The 27040-nt window shown below is 38.0% G+C and overlaps 1 protein-coding gene across 9 annotated transcripts in view; it reads right to left on the minus strand.

The window, feature by feature from the left end:
* Positions 1–24448, minus strand: part of LOC100650591 (mucin-5AC) — a 304537-nt gene extending 280089 nt beyond the window's left edge. For 4 of the 9 annotated variants that reach the window (XM_048414248.1, XM_020866777.2, XM_048414201.1 and 1 more), the window contains exons 1-2: positions 13508–13623; positions 12949–13120 (exon numbers count right to left, since the gene is read on the minus strand). In XM_048414248.1, the coding sequence (XP_048270205.1) occupies positions 12949–13120; positions 13508–13608 (273 nt within the window). In that variant the 5' untranslated portion in view covers positions 13609–13623. Of the gene's footprint in view, positions 1–12948; positions 13121–13507; positions 13624–22278; positions 23048–24138 lie in introns of those variants that run through there. The other 5 variants (XM_048414230.1, XM_048414222.1, XM_048414217.1 and 2 more) reach the window with 5 other exon arrangements.
* Between the last annotated feature and the right edge of the window lie 2592 nt (positions 24449–27040).

The raw sequence follows: 27040 nt of genomic DNA on the forward strand, positions 1-27040 counted from the left end.
TCGACCAAAAATCGTTGCTGCAAGAAATCGCGCGAACGCGAGCAAATATCCAAAGTATTCGTTAATTAGTTCCCGCTCGTTGGTTGCTGCGAACTACCTGAGTTGGGTAAAAGATTCATAAGTCGGACCTGTACGAACAATGTTACGCGTGAATCGCGCGACATACTAAAAAATTCTGGTCTAATCTCTGCGACCAGTTTCATTCTGAATACCATGGATTTGTTCGTAGTGACGGCCGCAATTTTTTTTATTGACTCTTGCAGAAGAACAAATATACTATGAGTTATGGAGGTCAGAGGGAAAAGGGAGTTGGAGGTAGCAGTGACACCCTCGGGCGCGGTAGGTTTACCCCCTGATTGGATGAATATTAAATTCTGGTCACTGGCAAACAACCACCCCTCGACCTGCTTGCTTCTTCGGTTACGACGATTGAAATATGTATCCGCCATAAAGTCAAACATTCCGACCAAGTGCATGACCTGCTCTACGTGGCACGAATTTGACGCGCAGTTTCAACGAAAAAAATGTCAACCACCGAGATTGATAGCAAAAGCTCAGGGCGGAAGAGGAAAAGTTCTTGAATGTCGAGGTAAACATTGAAGCAAGATTAACGATAGAAAATTGATTTGTGGAACGAATTAGAAACGTTGCGTCGTAACGAAAAGAAAAAAAAAACGATTTTTACGCCTCCCAGCACGGTGATTGTTCAAGATGAAACGAGACTTTCGAAGGAATGCAATTTTGTATTACGTTCCGCGTGAGTGTACAATCATTAATCGTCCATACAACTCGGTTGTTCACGATGATGAGACATCAATTATCTTTGAGAAGATAAGGATATGAAAAATTCATGTAGCGATAAAAATCTGTTTTCGTCTCTACATATCTCTTCATAAATTTGTATCTTTAATTTAAAATACAAGATTATATATTATTTTCGTAACCGATACAGAGATAATAATTCATCGTTCTTATTAGCTTCGAGAATACTCCCAATGTTTCAAAATACAATCAACGTAACTTTCTCGAGGATGACATGGTACTTTTGAAAGAATGTAATTTCCTTTTGCATTTCCCTCGCACCAAGGACCATCATCAATCGCCTCTATAAGCGACACGAGGCTCGCGATACGAAGACGAGGCGGCAATTATCTTCGAGAAATTAAGGGCGAACGGTAGATACAGGAAGGAACAGGATGGGAAGAGGCAAGGTCTTGACAGAACAGCCGTATTTCGGCAAGAGGGGTGGTACGCTTAATTTCATAGACCTGGCGCATGGGGCCATGCAAGCAAGAACAATCGAGCCCAGCAGCGTGTGCTATGAGAGGTTGGCCAAGGGCAGGCTCTACGTACCGCGAAGGGATAATTACAGTAAGCAGCCCTCGCTGATCTTACCTCATCATTGATCTAAGAAATCCACTGGCATAAATAAATTTCATGAAGAACGAAATTATAACCGAACAGGATAAAGAACAACATTTTTATTTTTCTAGGCGATATTAATTAAACATATCGAAATTAATTTCGATAACTACAACGAATAAATAAGTTCTGAAAATATTTTGATTATATGTAGTTAAAAAAAAATACCGCTACATCAAACCTTATACCAGTTCGACTTGAACCCTAGTACCCCTGTCATTCAGTGAAACGTTTATTCGATCCTGGCAAAGGGTGAGTCCCCATAATTCTTGCACGTACACGCAAAACACGGTTGCCCGATATACTTTCTGTAACTAGCGCATCAGGAAGTACAAACTTAACGGTGCGTCGCGCCACGATAAAACATCGGCGAATTCGCGCGATTGAATTACAGTTTAATTAACTCGTGGGCAATTAAGGCCCTGCACCGCCGTACTCACCATCCCATGGCCTCCCTCAACCATAGCCGCCACCGTCGCCATCCACCTAAAATGAAACCGTTTTCGCTCGCCGTCGAAACTCGTGCATCCGCCAGCCCGACTGTTTCAAGCTGCAAGTTTCGAGTGTACTCGCGATTTCATCGGAAACTTTTGCACGCTTCAATCGTTTCTTTTTTACTATCCCTCCTTCGCCCTTCCTCACCTCCCTTATCTGTACCTCTCAGACTCGCTTTCGTTCCTTCTTGACCCTCGTTTCAAACGAAAACGCGTCTCGTCAGCAGAACGCAAGTGTATGTACGTGAATAATTGAAACACGATTTTGTTGTTAATTAAAAATAATCGAACGGTGTCCGTTTCAGTGATGGAACACTGGCTGATACTTACACGGATTGATTGTTTAACAATTTGTGAAATTTACTTTCATTCGGAGAGAAATCATATAATGATGAAATGATATAAACGTCTAATTAAGCGATTATAAAAACGTATTTAACAAAGCGATGAATAGGCTCCGTATTCGTATTACCGTAAGTAGAATAGATTGCTCGTGGTCAGACGTCACGTACATAATTGAAAATACGATATTTCTAAAAGCGTTTAATCCTTCCTGTGACAAATCACGGGCACCTTATGATTATTTATTTTAATTTCCATGGGATTGAACAGAATTCCTTTCTCATTTCTATAAAATTCTGTAGAATTTTTCTTCTGTAGAATTCTTTTATTTTTTGCAAAAGGATCTTATTTCTTATTTCCCTTATCACGAAGCGCAAGCTATAGGAATGCGGTAAAATTAGCTGACAATAGTACGACTCGTCCAGCGAAATCAAAACCGTTCACCAGAGAATACTAATCCGCTATCACATATGCAAGCATCCAAGTAACACGTAGTCAGTATACACGGTACACTTAGCCGACGGGAAGCCGTAACTGCCGCGTAGGCGGCCGATTTAACGACGAGTGAATAATTATGGGGCTTTACGGTCCGATACAGGAGAGGTTTGGCGAATGGAGAAGCACTACCATGCTCGTAGTTATATTTATGAGCCCACGATGACGGCAGTTTCGGTTATGGAACTAACGGCGAAACTGTTGCTAATCGAGTCGTGCTCTTGATTCTTATTGCTTCTTCCATTCAAACAGCAACCTAGCCCTCTTATAAAAATCTTTAACGAACACTGTCACCACGATCTTTTGTCGTAAAGAGGAAAAGACTTCCCTGGAGAACGATTATCGCGCAAATTCGTATGATGCGGCGGTCGACCGTCGTCGAAAGACAAAACTATTTCACGACGATCGTTTCATGGCATCGCGCGAGAAGACGCGTGCCATGGGGCAATAACACCCATCAAAGAACGTTGCGATCGTTAATGTTCGGTGAAACACCCCCGACCCTCGATTCACCGCGACACTCCGAGGGGGTGAGTTACCCCGAAAGAGACACGATCCTCTGTCATTCCTGGCGACTTTATCGCTGTTCGCGCCATCATTCATCCTTCCTAGTGATAAAGGAAACTCGCGAGACTATAAAAATTTCGAACCTTGTTACGTCCAGACACCTTATAGAAAGAATGTTTCGAAAAATGCCTATAGCAAAGTAAACGGATCTATAAATACACGTTACTTTCGAAATTAATAATTTCTAAACTAAATGGAAAAGAATTTATATAGAAATCTTACGGGATAAAATGGTACAAAGTAGATAATTACATATAACTGGAATTTCTAAGTAACTTGGTGTTTAGCGTGGGGGAAAATACGATAACACAAGGTTTTGAATACTAATCGATTTTATTTAATTAACTCAATAATACTGAGAACAATTTAACCGAAGACGATCTCCCTCTCGGCATGGAACGGCTTAAATTCTAACGTACGATTCTGTGTACCTCATCCCACAGTCAGGATTAAACAGAAAGTAGGAGCTAGATAAGTTCGTTTCTCGGGTGCGAGCATTTATAATTAAATGGCGTTGTTACTTATTACATTGAAGTTCGCGAAGACGCGGAACAGGGAAATTGTTAGGTTGTGGTTACTCGGATAATCTTCTCCATAATGTATGACGGTAAATGAAGCGGCCATTTCTTCTTGCTATCTCTCTCTCCCTCTCTCTCTCTCTCTAGCAAAAAATATATTACCTTGGTAAAAAAGAGCGCGCGACTGCTTAAAAATGATGAAAAGTTTTAAACGAAGGAAAACTCAAAAATATTCCTTGTTTTCAATGTGCAAAAAACTCGACCGATTGTCTATACAATTCGACTATCTGCTTTTCAATCTACGGTCTACCATCGTAGAATGCTGCATCTTCTAAACCTATATCTTCGATTCAACTTTCTTTAAATTATTCGTCGATCGTTCGCGCCAAAAAAATCCATCGGCCGGACTTCATTTAGCTTCGTTTATTAGCCAAGTCGCATTTTATCATGAGAAGCAACATAAGTCGTGGCGCTGTCGGAAAAGTCGATATCGAAAGGCACGAAGGACAGGTGGCGCGCGGGGGTGGCGTGCGTCGCAAGGGTGTCGAACGCCCAGGTCTCGTGACAAATAGAAGCTTTGTGCCGCGACAATGGGGAGTTTATTTCCGGGCCGGCTGGGGCTACAATGTAGGCACTATACTGTAATTAAATTCCCAAACCCAAGGATTCGGAGGTTATAGAGGACCAAAAGGAGGAATAGAGAAAGGGGAAGAGAGAGAAAGACGGATAGTGAATTTTCGGCTAGTAGTAGAAAGGAGAGGAAGAAGGGAGGGGAAAAGCAGAACCTTAGCATATTGCATACTGACCGGTCCGCAACGGTTTGGGTTTCTCCTGGCAGACGCCATATTGTTTGCTCTATGTTCATTCCTTCCAATCTACCCACCTTCCCTTCCACATGCTCCGCTTAAACTCTAGCCAAGATGAAACGAATTCCACCTACGAATATCTTTGTCGACACGAGCATTGTGATCGAGAGATTAGTCCTATTAGGCTAGTGGTAGCTTCGTTTCCTTTGAATTTGACTCAAGGAGTACTTCTACGTCGACTAGTGCTCGAAGAATACAATTTCGAGTATTCAATTTCGGTGGATTTCCATTGTAAATTAACTAACTAAAGTAACTAACTTTGATAAATGCTAAATTTCAGAAATTTTATACGATCTATCTATTATTTCCCTTTGAAATAGAAATACTAACAGCGGTGTTAATAAAATTACGCCCGTCCTCTGGGAATATCATTTACCAGAAAGCAAACACAGAGGTGATAACTAAGAATACTCTCTAAGACATAAAGACTCGATAGATCCTTGGGATTTGAAGAATATTGGACAACGAGTAAGGAACACGATGCCATGCTGGATACCGTCTCGTCGAAAAAGGGGGACGAGTTTGTCATGTAATCTGTATTGGAAGTGCTAACTAAAGTATTAGGCGGTTCGGTTTCCAAGCAAGGGAGAAATGTTTGGCAATAACGAAGAAAGAGGGTTCCGACTTCCGGAGGGAAGTTTGATCCGTCTGATCAACCTGGATGATCTATATTTTGAAAATTTATCATACCGAGCTGAATTCTATATTTCATATGGGCTAAAAAATATTGAATAAGAAAGTTATATGTGATTATTTATTAAAAGCTACTATTTGAATATGCATTTTCAAAATCGTTGTGTCATTGCAATGAAACCAGCGTACATAACTGTGCATTGTAGTCACTAATCCATAGAATAGATTCATTGTAACTGAATTGATCGTTGTAGATATACGAAACTATGGAATAGTCAGTATAAGAAGATAGATGAAAAAGAGATCCACAAAGCATCCCTCTAAGCGAACTGGAAATAATTATCTATTTAATATATAATAATTATTATATGATTATATATAATATGATAATTACGATAAGCACAAAGAGAGGACAAAAAAAAACGCAACCACATACCGTTCTCCAGTAACACAAAATCACACGCTACATAAGTTAAGTATAATTAGCTAAGCATAAGCTAGAGCATTTCAAACAGCGACTTATAATTTCTCTTCTGATTTGAAATTCGAAATAAGTACATTTTTCATATTCCGCGATTCATTCAATTTTTCTCCATGAAGCAATGGAGTAAATTATTGTAATAAGTTAACTTCAACATTAAATCCTTTCGCAATCGAGACTCGGTCCTTTGCGGTAGCTTAACCATTACACCATACGAAAAGCACATCTTTCTCAGCGCTCCGTTTCCATCGGAGTTAATAACATAATTGCGACGCACCAGGTTCCTGTTCCTTACCGGAGTTTCTTAAGGAGAACAACATCGCGGGGATCACGCGTCTCCACGAAACAGAGATAGCGTTTTAATGCAGGACAAACACTCCGTATGGATGTCTGCCGAACGTCGGGGATGAAGAGAGAAAGAGAAAGAGCTAGAGCAGGCAAACAGCGGAAAGATCGCAAGAATAAGAGAGCGAGAGGCAGAGAAGCGGACGAAACGTTCGTGCACGGCTTGTCAGGGCGGGGTTGGCTAAAATGAAAGTTGGAACCACGGCTTACCGCAGCAAATCCGGCTTGATTAAAACACCGTAGGAGGAACCCCTTACCCCTTTAACCCGTAGCCACCAGCTACGTCCTCATACTACCTTTCCTCGTTTATTTCGACCTTCTTCGGTCGCCAAGGAGCGCGCCAACGTATAATCTTAATGCAGTCTTATACGAAGCGGAACGAGCCTATATTTCATTATAACCCCGCAATCCTTCCGGAGCCCTTCGCGTGCAACCCTTTCCATTTCAACTATTATAAACGCGAGACCGACCGGGATTTCGCTTCGAGATATCGTTCCACGGAATAGGGGTCTCTCGTACTCTCCGCTACCGTCAAACCAGATAGAAAACCGGAGGGCGCTACGCTTTCGGATAGGAAAAGGAAAATGGAAGAGGGAGACCATGGGGGTGTAAGAATCGAAACGATGACATTGGCTAAAGTACCTCGCCGGAATGCTTTCCCTAATCTTTTGCCCATTATGTAGAAAAATTGCAACTGGCTCCGGGGGTTGACTAGCCGAAATTTGAACTCGTGATCACGTTTGATAATAAAAATAGCTGCCAAATCAACAAACAAACGGGATCGAGGCGTGATGAGGATCGACGAAGAGATCTAAATGATTAGAATTTGAGAACATTTTATTAAAATCTAAATTTATAAGTATCATCGTAATAAAATTTTTGTTTAGGTTTATGCTTAACGAATATAGAGTATTTATTTTGTGTATTTGAATGTGCGAAGTGAAGCAACGAAATATATGTATTAATTATTTTATTTCCTCGTACTGAATCCAAAGTCGGTGACAATGGTTGGTGGTGTTACCGACCGACAAACGACCAGAGAACCGAGAGAAGTACCGTGAGTTTAAGCTCGAGGGGTAAAAAGGGGATGTATTTACGACGTTACAATACCCCGCGGGCTAATCCTCACCCGGAGCTGTGCCTAGGTCCAATCGACCCTTCTCCTTTCTCTAAACATCACAATTCCAGGATATGAACACAGAAATTTGAACGGGATAGGATTTCTTTGCTTCTTGTTTCATTAATCTTAATATAATTTTCAAATAATTCAACAACTATTCGATGAATATATTTAAATATATTTAAAGAATGAATATATTAAAAGCTCAATTTCATACACGTCTATGTCACAAGTTTATGTTTCAAGGTGTAATGGAACTTAATAAAGACTTAATGAAGATATTATACTTCGAGCTAATAAGAAATTACTACTCGTTACACAAAACACTTCAAGATTCCTGATGCAACAACAAGAAAGTGCAAAATTTTATGAAGAGCCGCTCAAAAGGTAAATTGCTTGTTAACGATCTCTTCATAATACGAGCTTTAAAGCCCTTGTCTAACGGAACACCTTACCCGACCTGCCTTTCTTTCTCGAGGCCTAATTGACACGATTTTTATAAACTCCCCTCTGGTTACCGAGGGTTAAGCGTTCTTTTGTACTGCCGCTAACACTTTCAGCCTCAGACCCTTCTGCAAAAGTCCCTTTGTAGCTAAAGAGTGCGACGATGTTGGTGCACAATTATGATTTTCATCCCATGCAAAAATGTTCAAACACCAAGGAAGAAGCTTATGCTATGGCATAAACCACGACAATGATACGTGTATGACGTATGACATTATTTCGAGTCTCTAAGGGCTGGATGAATTCTATATGCTTCAACCCTCGAGTAATGGTTCAAAATATCTTCATAAAACGCGAGGAAAGCGTATTTCTTTTATGTGGCATTCTTTAAGGGATTAATAATAAATAAAGAATTTTAAGTAAAATGAGATATCGAATTATTCTGAATAAGAAGATAAGCTAAACGCATTGAAATTATTAAGTTAGTATTGAAAGCAACGTGAATAAATTAAGTCTATACAAATTACATATAATGCATATGTAAATGTTTCAAATGATTCAATATATAGGTACCTAGGAATGAAATGAATGATCAAAAGACCATTCGATTTATTTTAAGCCTATTCACCCCAAAGGAGTGTGTTTTAACGGTAACGTCCTTCCCTGTAGGTTTTATAGGTTACGAGAACTTCAAATTGAGAGTCACTGACGTAAATATAGGTTCAGGGGTGAAAACAGGGTGCGCATTCCAAAGCCTTGGATCTAGGTATCCTCGCGCATTCATTCATAAAAATTCACTCAACCGCGTGGTTACTCCCACCGAGAGAATTGGAGGGTTCGTTCCAACCCCGATCAGTATGACAGCTCGACAAAGTTAAAGGGTACTATGCCTCGTCTTTTTAACTCTCCTTCGGAGCAAGTGATCACTAATGCCATCTTGACTATATGTATAGAAATATTCGTGTCAATTTTTTTTCTATTACGATTCTTTTAAAAAGCATCAGGCCTCGAATGAACGTGTTTCGAAAAAAAGCGCATTTGCTAAATAATAATATCAGTATCAATGCGATTGACTTTGCTGTATTACATTTCAAAGTAAAATTTATCAATGAAGTCAGAAGAATAATATCTTTTAATTAGCTTAAAGTTATAGCAGAGTTAATGATTAAAAATTATATTTCAAGTAGTAGAATTATAAATCACGTTAATTTATAGCATTAATAACGCTAAGTATTCTATATATTGAAGTAAAGACATTACAATAATTCTGGTAAGAATATTACCTCCAGACTGTAATCGTTCTCCTTTAAAAAGAATGACTGCTCATAATCGTAATCGTAACCATAACGATCCCGGCGTTTCAGACGGAGCAGATTTCACCATTAATATTCCAGCAGCGTACAGATAATTACCCGAAGGTTCGCGCCTGACGATGTTAATAAAGAAATCACCAGCAATATTGAGATGTCAGTCGCCCTTTATTTTTCCCACTGTCGTCGTCGTGTCGCGTGGAAGATATGAAAACAGAGAAGTCATGCCTTAACTCTCATGATAATAGTTCGAGTGCATTAGAGTCGGTTTAGGTAACTTTGAAACGATGTTTACCTCTAGGGAAGCCTAAAATATAATTCCTGAAATTGATTCTTACGCGTTTACGGTTCTACATTGGAATACCAAAACATTGAAATAATTCCGTATGTCTTCGGGTGACAGAAAAGATATTGCACATGTTGTACAAACTATTTTTGTCCACCTTGAGATAAAAATAGTTATAAAGATGTAATTTACTGATTGCTGATTAACTTAAAAACGTTATCGACAGATGAATGTAGAAATATTGTTTGAAAATATAGCTTTCAATGTTTCATATATTTTTGTAACGTGTGCTGATCACATGTGAAAATAATTATATTATTTATTTATTAAACGGCTATCGTTATTGTAATTTATTTGATAAATCTGTATTCAGGAGTCACAAGCAGCTAACCCCCTTATGGAAGATAGCGACACCACTGGCGCCCTCTATAGTCTTTTTCTTCAGATTCGAGACGACGCTCCATTTTTATTGATTTTTTTAAATCTGTTCGTTTCAATCCTTTTTTTACAGGAAACAGTTTGTTAAATAAATAGCATCTGAAAAGTGCAAACGCTAGCACTTTAATATTTCATCATTGAACATGACTATATAATGATCCTAAATAATGTAATACTTAAAACTTAAAAAGTTCCATCTTAAAAGCTTTACACTGCTTATTACGAAATAATAGAATAATTATTTTCAAGTCAAAAGCAAATAAGGAATTTTTCGCTGTCGATTCGATCTTACATTGACTTTATCTTATTCACGGTCCCACGAAACCCCTTGGCCTCCTTCCGTTATGCGCGCCGTTGGCTAAATAGCTAACTTCGCACAACTATCTCAATAGATTATGATTATTGTGGAGGAAAGCTCTGATTTATGCAATTATCATAAATTCAGTTCCGCCTACCACCTTGCGTATGCTCAAGACGCTCCAACTATAGTCCCATTCATAGGATTTCAATAGCAAATTATTTCCTCGTAAAGTATGTGCATTCGTATATGAAAGATTATTCAGAAAATTTAAATAAACGCAACATCTATGAAATGTATTGTCTTTTTATTCAACTGAGAGTATTATCATGGCAAAAATATATATTTCTATAATTTTAAAAATCTAAAAACATTTTTTATTGTTAAAAAACATTAAAAGTTGGAATTTGCGAACAATATGACGATTAAGAACTTTTAACTGTTCATTATCCCGTTTTATAAATATTATATAGAGTGTACTGCGAAGGAAGAACTGTGTAAGCCTTGCGTGATTTTATATGTGTAAGTTTTCATTAAAAATTTATTGCAATATTACTATGACATGCAAACATATTATTAATGTATTTATGGGTAAGTTTAAAACATGAAAATATTTTAAATTTTTATGTATAATAACATTTTTCAAATCGAACATTAATCGATAATTTAAGGTGCTTATCATCTGGTTTAAATCAACACTTGCGCAAATAAGTTACAATTTGTCGATAACAGTTTGTCCCACTTAGTAATCTACCTTACCGATAGATGTGACCTTGACTTTGTCGGTACGAAGCACCACTAAAGATGCATCTGCTGAAACCATCTAGAGACGAGGTATCCGTCTATGAGCTATCGTTGATAACAATGTACCCATAGTACTGTCGGTAATAACTTCTCCCAAATTTTTATAATACTTAATAAAAACTTCTTCTTTCGTTTATTCTACTTATTTAATTGAATCTGAAAATACGTAAAACGTGTATGTTCTTTTCAGCATAGTGAAATATTTGATTATCGACCGAGTATCTGATCAGAGAATGTCTGACTAAAGCGACATTTACTACTGACTGATAATATTCTACTCTGTACCTTCCATGAGATACATTGATATAAATACAATTGCACGTATTAATGAACATTCAACATTGTACAATAACTTTTCATAGTAATGGAAGTAATCAAAGAATAAGCCCAATAAAAATATTTAACTTTTCCAATGATACTGTTTCGAAATAACAATTATTACTATTTTAGAAGGTTGATTTCTTGGAGTAACATTAGCACAAGTGGCTTTTAACAGAGCGACTCATCACATCGACGAATTTAAGCATCGAACGTACGAACCATTTTATACGGTTAGAGGAAATTCCTTTCCTCTCCAATTACGCGGTTCGAACTTTGGAAACTTCGTCGACGAATCTCGGTGGGAAAAGGTTTGAAACTCCTCGAGAAACTTTAAAAATCGTTATTTTGCAGGGAAGCCGAAGCCTCCCCTACCGAGTTACGTGAATCCCTCCTTCATGACTCCCTGCCGGATAAAATGGAACGAAAAAGAAACAAAAGAGTAATCATACAGCTGCAAGGAAAACTTTTTCGATCAGCCAAAATAGATATTCTCCAACGTATTTAGAGTTATGTAAAATAATTTCCTACTTTGGCATACAAGTTCCAAGCCCTATTTGTCTCACGATAAAGAAAGTAAACTTATTGTAATTTAATAATTGAAAAATTCGTTATAAACGTTAAAATAATATTTACGATAAAACAACTGTTCGATACTCAATACCGCAACATCGTAGATATATTTTACAGGTTAAATTATGTATACCGAAATAGAATTATTTAAAAAACATTCTATATTTCTATAATTATGATATATTACATAGTGAAAATAAGATAAAAAATTATCTACTTCGTTGTTGCGGATTCGAGCTTACGTAGACGTTTATACGAGCAATAATAAAGTGCCGAATGATCGATAAAAAACCTCCACGATAAAATAAAACGTCAGCGCTTTACGCGGTTACAAGAGTTCCACTTTACGTTTCTTGTCAATCCCATTTTTTCTGCGAACAAAAGTTATTTAATCTCCTCATTCATTCAATGAGCGAACGCAACATTATAGATAATTAAAAATTAACTCGTAGCAATGAGGAACGAATCACATGAAATGTCATCTTATTCAATTTGGCAGCTTTGAATATTTAATTTCATTAAATTATTGTTATTATGGTAAGATGGGCTGGAATATTATTACAATAAGACTCTCGTCATTAGACATTAGTCGCAAAAGAAGAGACAGAAATATATTTCACATTTCTTAGAAAAAAAGAATATTTCTTAGATAAAAGTTCAACTTTAAGAAATTGTGTGAAATGTCACACTTTTAATTAGAAATAATTTAAAAAGAATTAGTGGAAAAGTTAAACAGCTAATGTTATACTTGTTACGACCAATCAGAAAAATTTCAGAAGTAACTTCAGACGAAGATGTTCGTGTCTTTGTCATTAAACTTATAAACTTCATTACTTATACTTTTACGAAACGATTATGGCACAAATGATTTGTAGAATTTTAATTACAAGTTTCACAAAGAAGAACGCTTACACCTCGTGAAAACGTTCTCAACGTCAGAAAGGCTATGAAAATGATCTGCTATTTCTTAGTACTTAAATAGTGGAAGTAATTAATTTTATATTTAATTATGTTTCAGAGCCTTGTTAAAAGGCGTTGTGAATTTTTAACATAGGTTCAGCTTTAATTTCACGATTCTTCAAAGGATTGTTAACACGACGTAAAGACAAGATAGAAGAAAGTAATTGGTCTTTATGTTCCTGTAAATTGAATGACAACAAAAGATTTTTGATAACTTATTCATGCTTCACTTACCTTTTTCGGCGAGGGATGCAGTACAGTTACCGGGACCTGTCGGGGGGTTGGAATGAGTGGCGTTTGGGTTGACTCCTTCACAGAATATAACGGCAATTTTGTCTCTCTGTTGCTTGGCAGCTCTAGTAAGTGCTGTATAGAATGGTTTTGCCTCGTCTTCTTTGACGCCATTCTATCACAAAAAAAACAAACTATTAACGTCGCTATTAGTACTCGATATTTAATACAACGTTAAGTGGTAGCTATCTGATGAATTAGTAAACAGCACATCAATTGCTAATAACACAATTATGGTATGAATTATTTGTTATATTAATTGCATAACGATATTTATGGTTGGTTTCAATAATGAATAATGAAGAGACGTCGAAGAGTATTCGTTACGATTCCTGTGAATCTGCTCGATAATAAATTTCAATGTTTGTTATTTGTATTAAAAAATTTCCGGCTATATAATTAATCCACATCGCGCAGTATGTGTATGAGTACGAATAAAATTTTCAAAATATTCTACGTAACGTTTCCATTATGCTGAACGATATAGGCATATATTATAAACCTTATGATTATCGAGGATATCCAAATCTCGACGTAACGGTGTGCGTAGATCCCTTTTTCCAGCAGCGTCGTGAAACTGGATATCGGATAAAACTTTCGCATTTAACTTTTCCGTCCTGTAGGGGAAACGGCCAACAAAGCTCATCACCGGAAACTTTTCCGAGACAAAGAGGAACGAACGGGAGCCAAGCGAGATAGAAGATGACGCGCGCCGCGACGCTGACCACGATATAAACCTACACTCTGCATCACCGTCTCTGTACTGACGTTTACACCCGTGATCGTGTCCCAACTATCCGTATACAGATGTCTGCATTCTTTGTTATTATAATTTTCAAACGTAAATGTTGGACCAACAGAATGAATATTAAACTCCTACGAGTAGTCGTATCAAATTTAAATCTTTCATCACTAGATAAAACAAAGAAAGCGGATAAGAAATATGGTAATTACTAGGTATAAGATAATAATAGTGACAAAACAAACGAAAGAAGCGGAACCGCTTGTAATTTGTAAGGAAAACAATAAAGATATTATCTATCCACTGCTACATAGAACAATACACGTTATCCCTGTTGCTTCTCTCCTCTCATATAATGAATGACGTGACAGAATTAAGTAAAGAACATTTATAAAACAAGATCATATTAGAAGGTAATATAAAATTCCAAATTAAAGCAAACAAAAAACAAATCCTTTTCTCTCACTTTAAAAATCATTCTATACACTTATCCAGGACGACTGAATAATCTGAACAAAAGTAATCACGAACAAAAGGTAACAAATTTTTGTTGCAGAACTTGAAACTTATTTTCCAGCAGACGCTCTTAAGTCACTTCAGCGAACCACTTACTTTTGTCATCATCGTAAGCAGTTTTCAAATTACAAACACTTAAAGAAAAGAATATAGCTTCCTCGTTGCGCGGAGCGTGGAACGCTAGCAAAAAGTAATGCCTTTAAATGGCTCAAACTGAAATGACATCGCGGCGAGCGTGTGCATGTGCGTTTAAAGTTGACTGCACGTGCTAGTGGAGAATCGCTCGGTGCGCACAACGGTGGGGTAACTCACCCCCGAAGCCGCCGCGAAAGTTTGTTCTCTTGTGTGTTTACGCACGCGCCAGATCGTGCACACACGTTCGACCAAGTACACTTATAGCAATGCACGATGTCGGCGAGCAATACGACCGTGACCTTACCGACTGAACTGCAATCGAAAAACTGGAGGGAGTGTTGAAAGCAATTAGATTCATTATGATTATCTATTATCTGGATTCGATGCAAACTCGAAAATAACAGTATTCGTGTCTGTTACAGAACAATTTAGAACGTACTGCTATGATATTTTCTATTAAACTGCTGTAGAATTAAATTTAAAATAACCTTGTCCTTTATATTTGATGTCATGTTAAATACTTTGATGTGGATCACAATTCATTGTTGTTAAAAAGATGTGTTATAAATTTGCTTAGAAATAATTCAGTAGAGAAACAAAATCCTTATTCTATCATAACCCATTCTACCATTGTCCGCAGTGTTTGTACAGAGTGTCATATACATCTACCGCAGTAAATAAGGATAACTCTCATGAGACGTTTAACTAATATGAAGCGACTTTATTATCGTTCGAAAAAATACATTCAGTATCCTATAATGACTTCATGCGTAACATTATAGTTTTTGCATATAGGTCGATAGCAAAAAGCGCATACAAAGTGGAATATGAAGTTACTTCAGTTGATAGATTACAATGATTACTTCACGAACTAAAATAATTTTGATTCCAGTATACATTTTAATTCAATTACCTGGAAGCCAATATGTTATATACATATAGCAAGCAAAATGTCTATCTGTACACTTTGTACAGTGCGGAAATGAAATAGGTATTGATTCTTGTAATTTCAATACTGATATTTCAAAGCAAAGTATACGTGATCATTTGTGTGCGAGGAAGTTCGCGTTTTCTTATTGCAAAAAGTTCAAACTTAGCAGCTGCACAAATAATTAATTCGATAACTTCTCTAGCGATGTTGAAATACATTGTATGTAGTTATCGCGACAAATTACTTAAATGTAAAAGCTGCAGATCCATTTTAACTACAGACCAACTTTTGTATATTACTAACAGAAAAGGACATAACGATATTCTCAACAATTCTTTATCAGATCAAGCGATAATACAACAACTTTCAATTGTACAACTTTAGTACCGCTATTGTACCGCTTATTGTACACTATAGTACCGCTTCATTTCAGAGACCACTCTGTTTATTAGATTTATGAAGGTATAATTTTAATTACAAAAATAAAACCTTTGAGAACAGTTAATTAAAAACAGCAACGAATGTCTTAGGATATGGCAAGACAAAATACATGATGAAATTCTAACTAATCTTGAGAAGATCATACGAAACAAATATTCTTCGTATCTTTTCTCCAAATGTATATTATCAACGACATAAATATACCATTAATTTCTTTTCATTTTTCAGGCGTTTTACACAGTGTGAATATTGTAGTATTTAGATGAAAATTAATTTAAACATTCATATACCAGTAAACTGAGTTTTCAATTTAGTTTAATATTAAAATAAAAATATAGATATCAAATATACCAAATTTTATTTAAAATATATGTTTTTATACGTAAATTTAGTGAAGAAACGAACGTAATATACACACATATTTCTATGAGTATTTTAATAAAAGTATCTTTATGACTAAATGCCTGGATAAAATAATTAAAACATTTTAATATTGCAAAATATTTTGCGCCGGTATTTTTTATATTACTCATTGCCAGCCCTTTAAAAATAACATTTATGTCCTACAGTTCACCAATTCGGATTTAATTGTTCCCTTTCACTTGCTACGTTCTATTACATAACATTATGTCAAATGTTTCATGATATTAACCTAATACTAAAATAGTTTCTTATTAAAAATAATAAGTGTAAATCAATATTATATTTTTGAAAGTTTAAACACCCGTCATATATTTATTACATAAAAATACACCATGAATGTAAAGTTAAGTAAATTTACTACAAACTACATAGCGAAATAAATTTTGAGCGGAACGGCAAGAACCCCATCCCCTTTACCGTTCTTCTCTATTTCCTTTCGATCAATCTACAGTAGACGTATGTATACTGTATGTTACTATTAAACTTCTTTGAAGTTTGCTTATATTGAAATACCAGAATTAAAGAAAAGATTATTGATTTCAACAAACATTTAATTCGCATGTCTACCACGTGTATCTTTAAAGCGATATCAACGTTATATTCCTTAGTGTTTTATTTTTTTGCTAATAATTGATATGACTTGATTATATGTATAATGCAACAACTTGTATACAACACCCGTTTTATTTCGTTACGTCGTTCTTCTGTTTCAAAATGATGTAATAATATGTAACATAAAACTACAGATATTTCATAAATAATAAAATTAATATCAACATCAGTTATCCCCTATTTCGCATACATACATACATATATATACATATTATTATTATATTACACGTATTATATATATGTTACATATTATATATATCTGTATGAATTCTGTCAATTTGTCATATTCCAATGTATATGTGTATACATATATATATGTGACAAATTGAAGGAATTCATAAAAATTTACAATTTGACCTATCAAACGATTCTCTAAATTTTTCTGAAAATCGATAAAAAATATAGGTCATAGGAAATTAATGATGCCGTAGATACCAGTTGGAAAGCTATACAATTGCTTCGAAATTACGTGAAAGTGAAGTATTTTACAATATTGGCTAAAGCGTTAACGATTCGATTCGAATGACTTGTATCTCTTGCCACGATAGTGTGCTCTTTCCGCTTTCATTCTTCGCAATTGCAATATAACAGATAAACGATTGTGCACAGGCTATTAATCCGAATTTTTGTTTGATTGATGTGTTGGACGTATGAATTTAAATGATAGAGCTGGCATTGTCATATTAACAATTTACAAATCACCTAAAAAAATAAGATTAGGATCGCATCAATATTTTACTTTTTGTTTGTAAATTCATAATACGAACATAGATAAATCCTGTAATAATTTTCTCAACGCGATAAAATCTTTCCTGTATTATCAATTAAATAATCGTTATTCACGCCGGTTTGAATAATCATTAAACAAGTATATGTGTATATTGATTACTATTACATAATTATATTCATATCATAATTCACGACACGGATTCCATATAGAAAAGATTCGTCGAACGTTTATTACATACGATTGAGATAACAATTAAATGAACGTGATCGTATCGATATTAGATGACACAGCGATAGAAACGAGGGAAGAAAGCACCGAACGGTAGAAGAGAAATGAAAAGAAAGAAGAAGAAAAAGAAGAGGAAGAAGTAGAAGAAGAAGAAGAAGAAGAGGGAGGTGGCGGAAGGTACGTATTTCAGTCATCCGGCCAACTTTTGCAAGTTTAATGCCCGAGCGCTCGAGTAATTTAACACGACGAAATTAACTTTTCAGTTTTACCAAAGTTTCCTGGCAACTTAACCACGTTTCCGCGTCTCTTTCCATCGTATCGCGCGTTCTCGCTTCTTCTGGCTTCTTCTTCGCCCGCTCTCCCGGTACCAACACGAACACCTAAGACCAACTTTTAAAGCGCTCACCGTGGTAACAACTGCGTAGCTTAGCGCGAGCTCTACTCAACTATAATTCCACCCTTAAGACTCTAAGTTTACGACGTAAACTTCCTCCTTACCGTCGGCGTCGGGCTACGCTGATGCCGATACTTCGATTTTGGCAACGAGAAAAACAGAGGTGGTCGGCGAGAATGAAATAGAACTATGGCAACGGTGGACCGAACCGATATCGGAGATTTGTACGCGAATACAATTGGATCACTCCGCAAAGAAAATTCTCAGCGACGTGGCAGTTATCAGACATACCTTCCGAAACGCGTATGCGAAAATCATGTAATGTGTCCACGCTTTTTTGTCGGATAATACCGCGATCAAAGATGATAAGCGTGTTGCAGTATTTTCCTACAGCGAGATTGTGTATTCGGAATCCGGAAACCTTCTCGAAGAGCAGAACGTATTTTTTCCGTATGAAAGCTTTACAAAAATGTAATTCGGATGTTCTCGATATAAAATGTATTTTTTCCTTATTTCTAAGAAAGGACATTTATAATCGTTCTTTCTAACGCTTTAATATTTAGATATTTGATTTGCAAATGTATAACGCAAATATTCAGCAAAGTATTAATATAATTTTCATTCATATAAAATTCTAATTTCGAAATTTTTTAAATTTTACCTCGTGGAAAAATTAACCGAGGAAAAGGAAATGCTTGTGCGCAGGTTTGCTTGGCTATTATACTCGCACGATTGGTTATCTGTTACTTCCCATTCATCTGTCCCGGCATCCGCAACTTCTCAACGATTTCAAGCCTTTTCGCCAAGAGTCAGCACGAAAACTACCGAACGGATACCGAGACTTGAAATATTGTATCCATTGCTCATTCTAAAACGCCAGTCTTTCCGGTAAACAAAGCTTTTAATGATTGAGTGCACATTCGACGCTTTCGCGTTTAAAATCGAACAAATGAGTGTGCCGTTCGCCGTTATGACATTAAATACATTCAAAAGTTTCGAAACTGGATCTCTTCAAAATATCGATTTTATACGTAAATATTGAAGCGTGCCAAAATCACTTAAATTTGCAGTTGATCTCGTAAGAAAACATATCGATCAAATGACATGGTTTCAAGTTTCGTCACTATTATTTATTCGCTGAATTTTTGGTAAACGCGTCCTCGATATAAGAGTTTGGAAGAAGTCGAGGCATCAAATAAGTTTTACTATATACGAACTTTGACACAGGTCAGCAATTTCTTATCCAATTTTTATTTAGTATCAAAGTTACAGAAAAGCTATTCGCTACGAAGTTACGAATGGTATAAAATTATGTTTGGAAAACTTTTGCTTCGTTCTTTTTAAAAGATTTATATTTAGTATGTTACTTTTATGAAACAATGTACTGCTTTAAGAAATACTCGACTGTTCGTTTAAAACATTGTCAATTGGAATATATTTCTTTCAAAAATAATGAACTAAAAAATTCGTCATTAACGGTACCATTTTTAGGATATAATAAATTAAACAATTATGTTAGATGTAATAGATGCATTGTAGTTGCAGCTTGTTTTCTACGATGTTTGTTGTAAAAATATGTAAAAGCGTTGAAATTCACTCATTTCAGTCAGTCAAAGTGCGTTTCACTCGTTGGTAAATGAAACAAAGTAAACAGAAGAAAATCATAACGTTAAAAATTGCATTCGTACTTTATTCGCAAGAATGAAAAAGTATCAGACGTGAAAAATAAAAATTGTAACAAAAGTAATGGACGTTTCATTAGTTATAAAGGTAAGTTTCATTTATCCCCATTAACATTTAGAATAGATACTTAATGAACGAAATCTAAGGAGAAAATAAAAACGATCCAAATATCTTTTTCTGACATGTTGCCTAATTTAATTACGCGATCACTATACACTTGAGCCATAGTAGATGTTAAGAACAATTGCGAAAAGGAGAAGACTTATTACTTCCTTCATCCTTAGAGAAATACTCGCAAACTACTTCGCAAAATACTCGCAAAAACATTATCTTCTGATAGATGTACTCTAGCATATTTAAATAAACTTAATGAGTTTCTCCTCTGCGATGTTGTCCATTGTTAATCTTAAAAGTATGGCACATTTACTCTTTTGGAGCATCGAAGAAAGAATGCATCGCGGAAGGATACGAAGCAATGGGGCTGACTCTCTTAGGCAATATTCACGCGTATGAAAAAAAAAGTAACAACTAGGAAATATCCGATTAACCTCTAGCTCCGGTCTTGTGAGGCGAAGCGAGGAAACAACAGGAAACATCCTGGACTACGGCGATGTCGTTGACGACGACGTCAACCTCGACGATGAGACGCACGCGCGTGGAATTGGAGTTGAAAGGCCTTGGACCACGCTCCGGAGGATTCCAAAAGCCCCCGGCCAACAGCCACTTGGTGGAATTCGAAGCACAATGCCAACAACGCGGAATTACACCGCGGAACCGTAATGATAGCGGCTTAATTAGTGCCTCTCTACTTTTTCATGCATCGGACTGTCATTCCAGGTGCTACTAAACGGGGACAGGATATCATATAACGCGTTTAAGATAGAGAAAACTCAGAGTTTCCATTGTTTCGCTCGATGGTACGTAACTCGTTCGATAAGAGTGTTTATTCGAATAATCGAATAATTGTTTCGGGGATAATACGTGAACGTTCGCACTAGTGTAGCTAAATTATTATTTAACGCGAAGTAAGGTAAGCGTAAAGATTGAAAGAATTTCTTATGTACGGTATTTGTTTTCATCACAGTTAGAATACCAGCGTGTCAGACTTTAGAGAAGACATTTTGTACTGAATAACCACTGTTTTATGTTCATTCATAATGAATAAAAGAGGATAGTGAACATTTTATACGTATGGCTTCCCCAATTTTGTTAAATTGAAAACATGATGTTTTATGCCCATAGAAGTATGCGAGTTCTTTTTCAGAAAAATTACTGAGCGTAATTCGCGCCGGTTTTTTCCTCAAAATCATTTTGGCTCGTATACAAGGAACGCTTTGTATTCTTCCGGTATGACATAGATTTTTAACAATTACCAGACTGGTACGATATTTCGTATAATCCCGAGAACACGACGTCAAGTTTAATGCCCGATATCTCGTGCTTCAGTCCATTCTTTCCAAAATCCGCTGGTTCAGATTTTCCGTTACCAGTCCGTTTCCAACAAATCGGTAGTTTTCGAAGCATAGGTTCAACACAAATAAGAAATTACATCCCAATGAAATGTATGCAAAGCAAAGCGAAACATTTACGAACTAAATAAAATAACAATAAAACCGGAATAAAAAGATAAGTTAATACCGTGCATATAATTTTATAAAAATATCAACGAATTTTTCGCACAGAATAGAATATAAAATTTTAGTAACGGGAAATTATTAAATTGAAAACATATATATAATTTTATTACATTTTATAGTTATATTTCCCCGCCACAATACACTTAAACTAATGAAATTTAAAAGCTGGCTACGCAAATACAATCGCACATACACGTATGATAACGCGCAAGAAACAATTGCTCCGGTGTGTAAGCACAAAGTTCCCCGATTCTCGATCAAATCCGCGCTACTACAGGAGCGCAAAACTTTTCGACGCTCATGAAACTTTCGAACGTGCGATCAGCATGTATTGGTAAGTTTATAGTGGAAGGGGTGAGCTCACAGAGGATTAATCTCACATTGAGTCTGCGCGCACAGAATCCCGATAATCAAAAGCGTTGATACTCTCACAACAAGCAACGTTATATAGTGCCTAGTAAATGATCAGCTGACCTGTTCCATCCCCGGAGAGAAGAGAAACGCAGTATCGCCAGGATACTCGCGACGAATTACGCAGATTAGAGAACGATTTTTTTCTTTTTATCTACCAATACGAAAGTCTACCAGTCTGCGGCGATAGATCAGAGTCGAACCGATAAACGATCGTGAAATCATTTAACAAACGAATCTGCATAGACAGCTTCGAATTAGCGCGCAAAAGTTCAAATAGTTCTTTACAGTTCAAGCGAGGAAATATATATTTCCAAAACGAATCGAATATTTTATGCTTAAATAAATAGTTACATCTGTTTAATCACGTGTAATAATAAGTATACATACGTGATTTATTTGTTGAAAACTAAGCCTCACGATCCAGTAATCCTGACCAGTCTGAAACACTTTTGAATCATGATATCAGCGTGTCCATCGTTGGTCAGTTGAATTCAGCACGAACACCAACGTAAACAAACGGTTCATGATGCCACCGTACGATTCACGAATGAACATAGTAAAAAAAGCTGAAATGTCCCCGTTTCACGTTTCTTTATTATCTTGTGTCACATGTTTCCTTAAGTTACGCACATGGTCCTGCTTGGAGAAAAAAATCAGCCTGATAAGAAGCCTGATCGTGATGACCACATCTCGTGTCCTGTACCACTTTGCTCATCCCACTGTCACCGTAACACGCGGCACGTTTATCGCTGGCACGCGTCCGGCGTTACCGACGGAGTAAACTCGTTACTAGGTTAGAATTCGGTGAAAAGGGATCCCCGTGAGCGCACGCTACTAGAAAGCGGTCTCGCTTCTCCCCTCCCTCGGTACAGACTTTCCCCCCTCTTTCTCCCCGCATCGCTCGTAGTTTCCAGGATCTCGGGAAAACTTTGCTGGAAAGCGGCAGGCGGCACGAGCCGAGTGGGGGTTGACAGATACGTACACCCCATCCAGAGTTTGAGTAGGGGAAACAGTTCTCCCTCTCCAGCCCCCTTTGTCTCTGTGTGTAAGCATGAACGCGGTAAATAAAAAAGTTTCAAGTCACTCGCGAATTCGTCGGCCAGCAATGCGCAGGAACCAAGATGGCGCATTACTTCGCAAAAGTTTCTTGGAACACCTACGAATTCCAGAACAGCGATCACCGGCAAAAGAAAAGGTATTTACTCTTGAGCAACTTAGCCGGGCAACAAAAGAAACGATTACGCGCTTATGGTTTAGATCTAATACTCAATTCGACGCTTTGTAAACCGTCTGCGAAACGAGTTATCAACAAATTCGCAGAAACGAAACGGTAATCAGTAGTATAGGATCGAATATGATCAGACAGGTCTGTACTGTATACTAGGAGAGCAGAATGATTTAGAACGCGTTAGCAATGCGTCGAGCTATTTCAACTCGCACCCAAAATTCTTCGAATTAAAAAGGAACTTGTTCTACTGTTTTTACAAGATGTTACATTTACGTTCTCTGTTACGTGCAAGGTAGTTAATATTATATAAAATAATCTTTTATCTGCTGCGATATCTAGCTTTACTATGAAATTATGCTCGTATTCGCTTTCATAAGACTTAGCGACACGAGTTTCCTCTAACTTTCCGCATGTAGAATAAAAGTCACGCGAACATGAGTTACACGTGGCAAACATAGAGAAGAGCGCGGCATCGTTTGAGTGGTACAGAGAGCGCGACGACCATACAACGCGAGGAAGCGTCGAAGCGGATCGTTTTAGGCAGCAGGGACGGTGGACCCCTGAAACTTAGAAAGTGCATACTCTCGATACATGCGATGATTCCCTTCTCATCGTCGGAGGCTGTCTATTTGCGGAGGTAGTCGTACCTGGTTGCTTGCCGCCTGCCCTCGTGGGAGCCAGCTAAGGGAAATCAATATCTCACTAGAGGTAGAGAATATGAGAAAGAGAGAGATGAAGTGGCGGGAGTAGGAGTTGGCGAAGGAAAAGCAGGAGAAAGAGAAGACAGAGAGAAGATGTAGGTGGAGGTGGAGAAGTAGGAAGGGTATAAGAGGTGGAAGAAAATAGGAAGTAGGAAGAAGAAGAAGGACGCAGTTTGCGCTCGGACGACCTCGCTCGCTCGTGGTCTTCCGCGGCCGTAGTGCCACGCGTGAACTCGAGTACCGCGGTAGCAGCACGCGTAACTCATGCAAGAATCTCCCACTACTATATTCTATAGTACGCTATTACGCTGTTATTACCGGCAGCGCTCGGTCGGTCACACACGCCAGCACGGGCCGGTCCGTTCCGTCGGTAGCGCGTGCCGCGTGTGTTCTTTCGCGCTACGACAACCACCATCACACCGCGCACGCTACCTGGACAAACACGTTACCCCGCGTGTGTTACCGCGTACGCAGCCAACTCGTTCCAATCCTATCGGCCGCTTAGCGGGAACTGGAGACGAAAACCTTGCCCGCACCGCGTTGCCGTCCTCGCTCCAAACTCACTCTCATTCTCCATCCCCTTTGCTCTCTCACCCCCTGAATCGCGGTCTCGCTCTTGTCCTCTTTCTACGTTCGGCTCTCTCGCTCGCGCCGCGTTCTCACACTCCGCGCGCTTCTCAGCGAAACTTTCCCGGCGTCGGGACACGCTGCCGCTGCCACCACCACCATCACTACCACCACCGCCACCGCCAACGGTACCAACACCATCGCTTTTCTACCACCACCGCCACCCACCGCGCCGTTACCTTCGTCTTTTCGACATTTACCAACACCGACAACGAGATTCTCTACACATCTATAACGTTTCACCACCACCAGATTCGTCCCCCCTTTCATTCCGATTCTCCCCGGTTGGACACCGACGTTTCTCTTTCCTTCGTATATCCTACGTTTCCTTCTCTGGTTCTCTTTCAAGTTTCACACAACTTTTCCAACCACCCCACCAGAGGCACAGACAACGTCGACGCTGTCGCGACGATATACGCTATATCCAGCGCACGCGGATCTTTTCTATCTTTATTCCCTTTCGCTTGCTAACTTGCCGGTTCGCCCGTTCGCTTCCTGTCCTGGGAATGCGCGTTACAGTCTAAAGTACGCTTTCACGAATGTTCGCTAACGCTACAACACCTCATCTCTCTCTCCTGCGGCTCTCGCCTCCGGCTCCTTTCTCTTTTTCTCTGCCTTTCTCTGTTCGTGCATAAATGGACCGAACTTCGTGGAAAGCGGCTAAACCTCGTGTTAAGCACCGATTCAAAAACTCGACGACGAGGCAGCTTAATATTCGTGTCTGCACTTTTTATGTGAACACTTAAAAATCATTTCGCAATTTCTTTGATTGCGAACCGCTGCTACACGTTGTCGACGTGTATGACCGGTATAATTCCCTGAATTCATAATGTTGCCACCTCGTAAAGCGAGCAATATAGATTTTGCTCTCAGGCAGTAGGTCGCGTTGAATCAAACATTAGTACAACTATGTATGACAGTGATTTATCAGACGTGCAAGTACATCAGTAAGACGTTTGATGAACGTAAATTTTTCACGTATGCTGCAAAATTAACACGTTCACGAATATAGACTAGTTCGTATTACGGACGTTAATGTGATATTATAGACACGTAAGCGTATTACCATATCGTATAATGAACGAAATGCAATCAAATGAAAGCTGACGCGAAACGCGAAAACCTTTCTCCGCAACCTATTAAAACTTCGCACGGGAAACTAATCGATTTGAAATAAACTTAATGCTCCTGAGAATCCCTTCCTGTTAGCCATGAAACATTTACATGTAAACACTGAAGTGGAACTTTCTTAACTTTTGGGAAATTTTCGAACAAATAGAGAAACTTTTTTGAGACAAACGTTTGCCTAATTATCAATAACGAAAATTAAAAATTTAGAACTCATACGATTCTAAGCCTTGCGTAACATGCGACAAAATTTGATCCTACCCCAGGTAATTCTAGGAAATAGGAGCAGCTTTCCCAAGTATATCCAACGAATCGAAAAACTGTAAAAAGCGGTGAACCGACACTTTTCACGTCAGAAGATTTTTACGTGTGAATCATAATGCGGCAAATCTCGTAAGTCCAACCAACTGCGTCGGACGAGAAAACGTCTATTGTAGTGTGCATGCCTTAAGCAGCGGCACGCTTCGAGGTGGGTGGAAGGGAGCAGAAAACGGGGTGTGCGCGTGGCCGGACTCGTGACGCCTGCGTCAATCTGCGATTCATTGCCCTGGCAACGGCGACGCTCATCGTCGTGCCTTTTTCTCTTTCCCGCTAAGCTCGATCGCCGTTTCACTTATCTCTTTCGACATACGGATATTCCCATTTTCCTCTTCTACTGACTTCCGTCTCCGTCCCACTAGTCTCGCTTCTTTCAACTGCTAGATGCTCCTTATTCTCGTATCACGAGAACAAACCATTGAGGTTTCTGCGACGTAACAAGTGGATATCCTCATTTCCTACACGATCATTTCCCGTGCTTCTACATCTTTCACTGTCTTTGCGGATTTCGTTTCTTCTACGAGAACTCGATTCGGAACGTTGTTCGACGTATCGTTTTTCGATAATCGCGCGTATTTGGAGCAATTTTCGACGAATACGAAGCCATCTAGCACGATTTTGATTCAAGAAAAGTCGAGAGATTATTTCAACGATGTTTATTCGAGACACATCTGCAAATTTAATTTCTGTGCAATTAAGAAAAGCAAACCGCGTTTTGGTATTATTCTTAAACACCGCAAAGTAAAAAGCTACTTCTTTTCTTCTGATGTAGAAAAGAGGAAGAAACGTGCTAATATTTTTCACGCTTTCAACGGAAAATACACATTTTCTCAGTTTGATAAGTTTACGAAAAGTGCCACGAATTATTTATAGAGAAACGTCACACAATCTCAATACCCCTGTGTCTTTCACAATAAAAGTCATTCTCATTAATGCTTTCCTACATAATTGGAATTTAATACCATTTCCAGAGATTTATTACTATTGCGAAAAAAGATAAAATGAAAATCGTTCCGACATTAAAGGACGCAAATAAAACCTACTAAACTACGACTTACAAAGAACACGTATATTTCCTGCTGCACCCCTATACTGTCGGGTAAGTGATGCGTAACGGAAAGAAAAGGAGTTTTCCAAGTCTGTCGAC

The sequence above is a fragment of the Bombus terrestris genome, chromosome 2 (assembly GCF_910591885.1).
Source record: "Bombus terrestris chromosome 2, iyBomTerr1.2, whole genome shotgun sequence".
Taxonomy (NCBI): Eukaryota; Metazoa; Arthropoda; class Insecta; order Hymenoptera; family Apidae; genus Bombus; species Bombus terrestris.